The following is a 9956-nucleotide window of genomic DNA, read 5'->3' as shown; positions in this document are numbered from 1 at the left end:
ACCTGGCGCCTAAAGGGTTAAGTGACATCTAGTCTTAAACTAGACATCACAATGTACAATGTCATCAGCATATAAATAAAAAGTGATAATGTTTCTGAATTACATGTTTCATGATAATTTGAAATAAGAATGGGACAAACAAAGCTCCCAGGTACTATGAATTCCACTCTTGCCCTGTCTTGCCCATCTGTTGCAGTATAACTTCTTATAAAGCACCAGTATTGACGTATGTTTCCGTGTTTCTCTTTTGCTTACCAATCACTTTGACATTTGTGGAAGTCTTGACATCCTCCTGGCCAGCCACTTCGCATGAGTAGATCCCAGTATCCGCCTCATTGGAATTCTGGATGGTCACAGCGTGTTGCATACCAATGATATTGATCTGAACCTTGCCGGCCTGTTTCTTCAGGACCTCGCCATTCTTTTTCCATACCACATCTCTCTCTTTGTTCAACTCACAGGTCATATACACTGGCTGACCCTTTAGAGCTGAAGTCTCCTCCTCCAATTCTTTGATCCATTTCACAGGTAGCTCTATGAGGAGATAAAAATACTTTCATCAATTTGATATAGGCAAATGGTTAAACAGGATCATAAAAAGTATGATTTCTGGTCTTCAGGACACCATGTATTTTTTGTTTATTTCTAAAGCGGAAAAAAAATATAAATACCTTCAACAATGAGCTTGGCTGTGCATGATATTTCCTTGCCAGCGTTCTTCGCCACACAGGTATATTCACCAGTGTCAGACAGCTGGACGTCAATAATGTTCAACTTGCGATCTTTGCCATCAGAAGTGAACTTGTGCTTGGGGCTCTCGCGCAGGTTACTGCCATCTTTCATCCATGAAGTAATAGCAGTGGAAGGTGAGATCTCACACTCAAACACAGCAGATGAGCCAATAGACTCGGCTTCCTTTAACACTATGTCTTGAAGCTTCTTGATGAACTTCAGAGGGACAGCTTTGAGCTTGAATCCTGCAAACGGTTCTTCTGGTGGTGTTGGACCTCTTCCACCGGGCTTTAGGCCACGGCCCCTGCCTTCACCAGGGGACGGGGTCTGCTTGGCTTTAATAGAAATTGAAGACAATCTATTCACATTTGCATTTCAAGACTAATTCTGTGGTATCACCACGCAAGATGCAGAACGTAATAGGGTTTTTTTGCTTAGTATTCAAAGGCACAGTTCATAGCTTTATTAAGACAACAGACTTACGTTTCAGCCCTCTACCTCTACCTCTTCCTGCTTCTTCTGCTGGTTGTCCCTCTGTTCGGAAACAATTAAAATAAATTTGCTGCACACAATGTAGTCATATGTCAATGTCTTCATAAACATGCCAGTGCCAGGAGCTATGTGACGTATGAATATGAAGTGACAGTAAATATATGAAATAATGGCATTGAAATGAAGGCAGACATTACACAGAATGATGAATAATGTATAATTACAACTTTACAGTAATGTAGCTTTCACACCATGAAGAGATGGAATAATGAACAGAAATGTAAAGATGGCATGAGTAGAGAAAACAGATGTTGGACTGATGGAAATTACCTGATATTGAAATGGGAAACACAAGTGACAAAACAGAAATAACAGGAAGGAATGAATATGACCAGACACACAGAATGATAACATAACATAAATACAAGAAAGAGATGGCGTAAATTGCTTCACACTTAAGATATGATGAGGTAAAGATGATTTACATGGAGGCATGATGGTGGGAATGGGTAGAGATTATTCAGAGGATGAAGAAAAAGTTTTCTCAGTCGTCACCCACTTAGCTGTGGCCGCCACCATCTCACCTCTCCTGGCTATCCCTGGAACCTCCAGAGCACCTTCCTCTCCTTCACCTTCCCAGTCCTCAGAGCCATAACTGTCCCGGGGAACCAGCTCCCAGCCCCAGGCCTCATCTTCCTCCTGCTCCGCCTCTTCCTCAGCTTGAAACTCTTCTTCAAATATCTCCTCTTCCGGCTGGGTGGCAACCTTTTTCATCTGCACAGCTCCAGGAGAAATCTCTTTCACCAAGGGAACCTTCCCTTTACCAGGTTTTGCTGGTTCTGCAGCCTTCTCCTCCTCTGGTGATGGCTTCCTTGGGACTTTTTTAAGAGTCACAGCTTCGATAGACTCTTTCGGTGAAACAGTTTTAGGAATCTTTTGAAGTCTATCAACACTCGGCCTCTTCTCAACAGGGACTGCCTCTGCTTCTTTAAGCTTCTCAACTTTAGGAGATGGTGTCTTTTTTAGCTCAACCTTCTTGAGCTGCTCCACAGGCTTCAGAGCCACTTCTTCCTTCTCTTCTTTTGCCTTTGGTATGACTCCCTTCTTCACTTGCAGAGGTATGGGCTCCTCAGGAACCTTTTCAGGTTTTTTAACAGAAGCGGGCACAGGAGACACAGTCTTTTCTGCTGGAACTGCCTCTACCTCCTTCAGCTTCTCTGGCTTCTTCTCTGGAGGTTGTAGGATCTCAGGTTTCTTCGGTTTAGCCTCTGGCTCTTGTTCCTTTGGTTTTTCATCTGGACTTGTGCGACGACGGTTCAGGTCATCGGTTGGCTTTTTCTCTTTCTCCTCTACTGGTTTCTTTTCAGGCTCTGCAGCCTCTTTGGAAGGCCTGGAGAAGGGCTTCAGCTTGACGCTTTCTATCTCTTGTTCCTGTGTTGGGATTTTCTTCACCTTGGTGGGTGGTTTGATCTCCTCAGGCTCTTTTTCTGGAGTTTTCTTTTTATCTACTGGCTTTGGCACCTTGGCTGGTGGCTCCTTAACCTCAGTGGGAGCTTTCTCAGGTTTCTTGGGAAGTTCTTTGGTTTCCACTTCTCTTGGGATCCTCTCTCCCTTCTGGAAAGGCACAGTGTCCCTGTCTGGCCTCTCCTTCTTATCTTTCTCTGGTTCGTCAGCTGGTTTAACAGGCTTTTCAAATGGTTTTAGTTTGACTATTTCTGCTTCTACTTCATCTGAGGGCAATGTTTTCACTTTCTTCAATGCCCCACTAGATGGGGCTGGTTCCTCCTCCTTTGGTGCCTTGGTAGTTTTCTTCAGAGAAATCTTATCATCTGGTTTCTCATCCTTTGGAATGGGTTTCTGGCGGGTCCATGCATCTTTATGAGCCTCTTTCTTATCATCTTCTTTAGGCTTCACAACTTCTGGCTTTTTCACCACATCTGCTTTCTCACGAGATTTCTTCTCCTCTACAGGTCTCCTGGTGGCGAATGACATCTCAAGAGCCTCTTCTTTATGCACCATCTCCTCAACATCGAAGATTGTGGTCTTGGTGACCTTCTGAGGTTTTTTCTCGTCTTCAGCCTCTTGGGGTGAAACAGTTGGAATCTTCTTCAGCTTGATAATCTCCTGCTCTTCTTCTACTTCCTTAATGACTCTGGTTGTTTTCCTCAAAGTGGGAATCTCAAATGTTCCATCCTCTTCAAACTGAATTTTACCTTTTTTGTGCAGAACCGTTTCTGAGGCAGCAAATATTTTACATTACTTATTGACACTTAACTGACAGCACAATTTGTACAAACACAAACACATGCTTAACACTTAAGAAAATAAGAAGGAAAATAAAAATTAAAACTACCCTATCCCTTCCCCACTTATTTTGATATAAGTCGAACTTAAAAAAAGATTACATGACAACAAAACAAAAACAAAAGACACAGAGGAGGAAACAAGACTCAGACACAAGAAAAGGCCACTTCCACAGGACACTACTAAAAAACATGTATAAAATAAGCCAATCAGGGCTAATTAGTGCTCAACTGCCTCCTTTTAAGTGCTCTTTAGTGTCCCAACATCTCTAAGTTATCTTTTAAAATTTAACCATTACCTATTTTTTTTATGTAGGGGTACTATTGGGTGCTGTAGCAGAAGCATACTTTTATAGCTGCATGTTGGGTGTGTATTCTGTATACTGAGGTAAAGAGAGTAGTAAACCGGGCTCCTACCTTTCTTGACTCCTCCTGGTGCTTGGACAGGTCCCTTGGTTTCATCTAATACAGAAGTATATTTCAGAAAGTTGTTAAGGCCATTTAAGTCATAATAATTATAGTGATAATTTGTCATCAAACACATTCAGAAATAATAAATATTATTTTACAGAATGTGGATGACAAAAAAGTTGTGACTGAGATGCAGAGCAAAGTAGCCCAGTATCACATGATTTAGTTGAAACAATATCATAAGAAGAGATAAAGAGCTTGAATTAAGTTGTGTACAAAGACAGATGTAGCATGCATCTTTTTCATGTAGTTGTTGGATTCAAGATCAATTAATTAATGACCAACAACACGACACACAACATGGAAAGACCAACAATTCAACTCAACAGCAAGGGACTGTACTGTTGCTTAATGTCATACCGACTCAGATAAGACAGACTGTCAACATAATCAACAAAAACAGTGAAAACACACAAGTAGGTGGTTACAGAGTCAACATTGCAATGATGAAATAAGATGTGAAAAAGATGGAAAGGACTAAAGAAATGTCCTCATTCCTTCAGATACCTCTACCTGTCTCAGGAGATATCTTTTCTACGATAGTTTTTTCTTCTTCCACAACCATCTTGGCTGGTTCTTCAGCCTTCATGACAGGCTGTGGCTTGGTCACTTCAAGCATAAAAAAGAGGGAATTGAAGTATTGTAAACTATAACCAAAACATACTGTCTAACAACGCACAAGGTGTCGATGTGAATTCTTTAACAGTTATTGCCTGGATACCTGGCTTTGTTTCTTCTTGTGGAGTAATTATCTTCTCCAACTTTTTGGTTTTGTCAGTGACTTCAGGCCTTTTGGCAACTTCTTGAACCTTAACAGCAGCCTGCGGTTTGCTCTCTTCAAGTACAAAGTATAGAGAAAATTCAACAGAAAGCTCTCCATAAACACAATAGTCTAATTTTCTAGGTCTGAGAGCTTGACAAAAGAAAAAGTTTATATTCTTATTCTATATTCATGATGTTGTTGATTTATTTTCTCTCCATTGTACTTGCACTCTCTTTTAATGAATTGGGTAATATGTTGGGTTTCTTCAGGATAAAGTTTCAAAGATTTATATTTTCTCAAGAACGACATTCTTTTAGGAATGCCTTAAGAAAAGCTCACACAGAAACAGACATAAACACAGAAACATTTTAAAGAGAAGTTGGGTACCTTCTTGAGGAGCAGCTGGCTTTACCAGTGCTTCTTTGACTTGGGGGGTTGGCTCTTTCTCCTTCACAGGAACTTGGAAATGAAATTATATGACAATCAGAACCTCACTAAGATTGATGGGGTGAGCACTGAACCATGCAGAGACTAAATAAAACAAAGACAAGAAACACAATTCAAGATGAAAACATAGAAAGTTTGAAGACTTAAGTTTTAAGATGGAGGAATTTTCCACAAAAGTATCTCACCTCACCGTCTGTGCAGAACATTTTCTCTCAACACACACAGGTACAGTGGAACGTAATAGACACAACAGACAGAATTAGAAAAAACAATGAAAAACCCGACATACAACATAAAACTGGTGGTTTAGATATCAGGTGATAAGAAACCAAAAGAGACTGTCTCAGTCAACAGCGTGATGGTTCTTCACGATGAGAAAGAATAGAGTTTGTGCCCAAACAAATGGGTGATATGACATGGATATCCTCTTGAAATGATGACGACAAAGAGATATGAATCTAATAAATCCTTAAGAGGATACTAACGAGGAAGTGCACAATGATGTTTGGTGCTCAGATAAAAAAAAAGTGCTCAGTGACATTCAACAGGTTTCCCTATATACCTCTGGAAGATTCTTGAGGGGAGACCTGTTCTTTCCCTTCTGGTTCCAAAGTCAAAATCCTCGTTTCTCTGATGGACTGAAGCCCATGAGCTTCTCCTTCCTCTCTGCTTATGGTTTCAACTTCCTGAGGAGGGATGTATTGGACATCTTCTTGCAGAAAAGACTGCTCAACTTCTGACTGCCATTTCCTGGTGGCAGCTTCCCCGCATTCTGGAGAGTCTGTTTTGTAGCCAGTAGGGGTAGTCTTCTCAATCATCTTTGGCTTGGTTTTATCTGTTACTGAGGGTTCTCTGGCAGTGGGCCTATGTCGATCTATTTCAGCTTTTGACTCTTTTGTAGCAGGTTTGGATTTTTCTGAACTCTTCACTTCTTCAACTACCTCTTGGCATTGATACATTTCTTTACTTCTTCCTTTGATTTGTTCTTGTTCGTCTTTTCTCTGTAGTTTTTCTTTTTCATGAATCTCTTTGACAATTTTGTCTTTCCCTATCATGTCTGTCTTAATTTCCTTGGGTATAGCCCATTTCAGTTGTCTGTCCAAAGCACCCTGCTCAATTAATGACTGTGTTGTAACTGTGGGTTGTCTTTCAAGTTGTTTCTGTTTTACTTTCATTCCTTCTTCGGAAATAAGTTTGGCAGCTTGGCCCTCAACACTGACTGTTTTTGGATGTTCTTTTTGACCTTGAAAGTCTTGTTCAGCTGACATTGTTCTTATTTTCTCTTTTGTTGTGACTCTGTCTTTGAGAGTTTCTGTTTTGGTATATCTTTCTGTTCTGTCATCTCCTATAAGTGATTTTTTAGATGTTACCTCAGGTGCAGACGTTACTGCAGCTTCGCTTTCGATGTGTTGAATTTTTGTTCCTTCAATGGTGCTAACTGTATCTGTCTGTCTGTTATCTATTGTGGATTCATCCTTCTTTAAAGAAATATCCTCTGACTTGTAAGCCCCCCATTTTCTTGATGTAATGCCTTTTTCTAGATTGACAGGGGAAATATACTTATGCAGAGTGTCTAATCGAATATCTTGTTCTTTCACAATCAATGGTTTTTCATATGCAACATCCATTACAGGTGTCCTTGAAGCCTTTCTTTCGATTTGTTCCTGCTTTGTTTCTACATCTGGAGTAACACTATGAAAAAAGTCCTTAATTGTTTCTGTTTTAGACTGAATGCATTCAACTGTAACCTGTCCTTGGTCTTTTAGAGAGTCTGGTTTCTTTAAGGACATACTATCATTTCTAACTTCCTCGTGCCTTGGTGAATGGTCTACCTCTGTTTTAGCATCTTCTCCTACCAATGTTTTTTGAGTCTTTTCGTGACTAACAGCTGTCCTTTGTGCCTTTTGTTGACTTTGTTTCTGTTTTGTTGGTGTTGTATCAACAAATGTAATTTTGTCAGTTTTAAATTGACTTGTGACTTCTCTTCCCTGAGTATTTTTATCTGTAATCTCTTGTTTTTCAGTTAAAATGTCCATGCTTTCCTTGGCTGACTCTGGACTTTGTAAATGTCTCATAAGAGAAACCTCCCCAGATTCATAAATGTCTTCTTTCCTTGATGTAATGTCTTTTATAAGTTTGTCAGGTATAATAAATCTTTGGAGTGTGTCTGATTTCAAATTGCCGTCTTTAACTATGAAATGTTTTTCAGATGCAACTTCCATCACTGCTGCAACTGAAAGTTTCCTCTTGATTTGTTCCCGTTTTGTTTCTGTTACTTCAAACGGAGTAACACTACCATATTCATCTTTTACTGCAACTGTCTTGGACTGCACTTCTTCAAGGGGAATTTTTGTACCTTTGTCCAACCTGTGTCCTTTTTCTTTTGATTTCTTTGACTGAATGTCTTTCATCTCTGTGTCTATTACCTCTGTTACCGGAGTAACAACTGTTTTTGTTTCAGTTTGTTTTTGTCTTGTTTTCATCTCTTCAGCTGGAAGAACTGTGGTGGTTTTGTCCATTACTGTAAGTTTTTCTGAAGCATCTACCAAAGAGTGTTGATTTGTTACTTCTGATTTGGATGCAACTGAGGCCTTTCTTTGAATTTGTTCCTGTCTTTCAGGTAATTTCTGTCCAATGGGAGTAACCTTCTCTGTTTCATTTTGAACTCGGTCTACTTTTGACTTAACCTGTTCAACTCGAATGTCTTTTAAAGATTCATTTGTGTTTAGAGAAATGTCATCCAACTTGTAAACATTCTCTTTTCTTGAGGCAATATCTTTTACTAGCTCATCAGGTGTGATATACCTTTGGAGAGTGTCTAATTTAATATCTCCATCTTTGACTATCAGAGATCTTTCAGATGCAACCTCCATCACAGGTGCCACTGAAAACTTTCTCTCAATTTGTTCCTGTTTTGTTTCTGCTACTTCAAATGGAGTAACACTCCCATATTCATCTTTTACTACGACTGTCATAGACTGCACTTCTTCAAAGGATGTTTTTGTACTTTTATCCAAAGTGTGTCCTTTCTCTTTTAGTGATTTTGATTTCTTTTTCTGGATATCTCCAGTTATAATAAATGATGTTTTGTCAAACATCTGCCCTTCAACTGTTTGGGTTGCTTCTTTGTTTTCTGATTCATCACTCATCTTGAGGGCATCTTTTTCTCTAATTATGTCAGTTTTTGTTACCTCCATTACAGGAGAAACTACTGTTTCTATTTGTGTCCGTCTGGTTTTCTTTTCTTTGACTGGAAGAACTGTGGAGGTTTTGTCTATTACAATAAGTTTTTCTGATGTGTGTTCATGTAATACTTCTGGCTTAGCTGTACCTGAAACCTTTCTTTCAACTTCAATTTTCTCTGGTTTATATTTACCTATGTCTTCCTTGGTCTTGGCTTGTTCAACTGTGATATGTTTGGAAGTATCTGACATAACATTTTGATCTATTACTTTTTGAGATTTTTCAGATGCAAACTCTTGCAATGTTCTTTTAACTTGTTCCTGTTTAATTTCTGTTACTTCAAATAGAGTAACACAACCATATTCATGTTTAACTGTAACTGACTTGGACTGGATCTCTTCAGTTTTCTTCTTTTTAAGAAGAGCAAGTTTGGCTGTTTTGTCTTCAAAGTGAATGACGTCCCCCTTTTCTGTTTCCTTGTGTTTAACAGTTATTTCAGTTCCAGCATATTTTTCTGGATCATACTCTGCCAAAAACTTTGCATATGGTACTTCGGGTTCTGCCTCTGCAGCTGTGCTGTGAATTTGTTCCTGTCTTTTGAGGGTTTTCTTTTCAATTGGAAACACTTTTTTTCCTGTTTTACTTCTAACTGGGACTAAGTTGTCCCTGCTTTCTTCTGGTATAATCTCTTTTTCTTTTCTTGAAGTAATATCTTTAACCACATCATCTGCTGAGGTCAGGTGTTGTGGAATATCTGTTTTAGCATGTTTATCTTTTGTTGTTAAAGGTTGTTCAACTGTGTCCTCCATCACAGGTACCACTGAATTCATTCTTTCAACTTGTTCTTGTTTGATTTTTGTTGCTTCAAAAGGTGTCACACTACCGTATTCATTTGTAACTGCGACTGTCCTGGACTGGACTTCTTCAACTGTAAACTTCTTCGACTTTCGTTCTGATGTATCACCTTTGACTTTTTCTTCAGGCCTAGTTTCCTTGGCAGCATCTACTCTCAGCAATGGCTCATGTTCCTGGTTTGTTTTCTTCTCTTCAGTCAGAGGTGTTTGCCCTTTTTTATGTTTAATTGGAAGAACCACTGACTGAAGTTTTTCATCTATTTTATCTTCAGTCTTTGGTAACTTCTGTAATTTATTTATCTTTGGTGGAACACCATATGACACATGAATTTCCTCATCCACTGCTGCACTTTCAAGCTTTTCTGGAGCTTCTTCCAATTCTTCAGAAGTGTCCTCCATTAAAGGTGTAACTAAAACCTTTCTTTCAATCTTTTCCTGTGTTGTTTTTATTTCTTTCAGAGGAGTAACTTTGAACGTTTTATCTTTAACTGTGCTGACCTTTAACTGGTCTTGTTCAACTATAATCTCTTGACGTTTGGTATGTACCTGTTGTTCTTGTGGAGATACTGATTCGTTCTCTGATGATTCAATTTCCTCAACAAATGTTTCATGCTCTGTGACATATTCTTTAGTTTTTGCATCATTTTCAGGTGTACCATCTTTAATGGGAGTCACTTTTATAGTTGTATCCTTAACTGTGACAAGCTTTGG

The 9956-nt window shown here is 39.1% G+C and overlaps 2 protein-coding genes across 35 annotated transcripts in view; both read right to left on the bottom strand.

The window, feature by feature from the left end:
- Nucleotides 1–9956, bottom strand: part of ttn.2 (titin, tandem duplicate 2) — a 212218-nt gene that overhangs the window by 109156 nt on the left and 93106 nt on the right. For 18 of the 33 annotated variants that reach the window (XM_035676170.1, XM_035676182.1, XM_035676178.1 and 15 more), the window contains 8 exons: nt 5149–5220; nt 4720–4833; nt 4512–4607; nt 3945–3989; nt 1809–3458; nt 1216–1266; nt 672–1067; nt 256–534 (listed from right to left, as the gene is read on the bottom strand). In XM_035676170.1, the coding sequence (XP_035532063.1) occupies nt 256–534; nt 672–1067; nt 1216–1266; nt 1809–3458; nt 3945–3989; nt 4512–4607; nt 4720–4833; nt 5149–5220 (2703 nt within the window). The remainder of the gene's footprint in view (nt 1–255; nt 535–671; nt 1068–1215; nt 1267–1808; nt 3459–3944; nt 3990–4511; nt 4608–4719; nt 4834–5148; nt 5221–9956) is intronic. The other 15 variants (XM_035676185.1, XM_035676187.1, XM_035676188.1 and 12 more) reach the window with 5 other exon arrangements.
- Nucleotides 5227–9956, bottom strand: part of LOC118338835 (titin-like) — a 9647-nt gene continuing 4917 nt past the window's right edge. Inside the window, exon 2 of one of the 2 annotated variants that reach the window (XM_035676239.1) lies at nt 5227–9765. In XM_035676239.1, the coding sequence (XP_035532132.1) occupies nt 5763–9765 (4003 nt within the window). In that variant the 3' untranslated portion in view covers nt 5227–5762. Of the gene's footprint in view, nt 9936–9956 lie in introns of both variants that reach the window. The other variant, XM_035676238.1, reaches the window with a different exon arrangement.

The sequence above is a fragment of the Morone saxatilis genome, unplaced genomic scaffold, assembly GCF_004916995.1.
Source record: "Morone saxatilis isolate NCDOM2014 unplaced genomic scaffold, NCSU_SB_2.0 Contig5, whole genome shotgun sequence".
NCBI lineage: Eukaryota > Metazoa > Chordata > Actinopteri > Moronidae > Morone > Morone saxatilis.
Note: the sequence above shows the minus strand (reverse complement) of the source record. Positions and strands in the feature narration are given on the sequence as shown.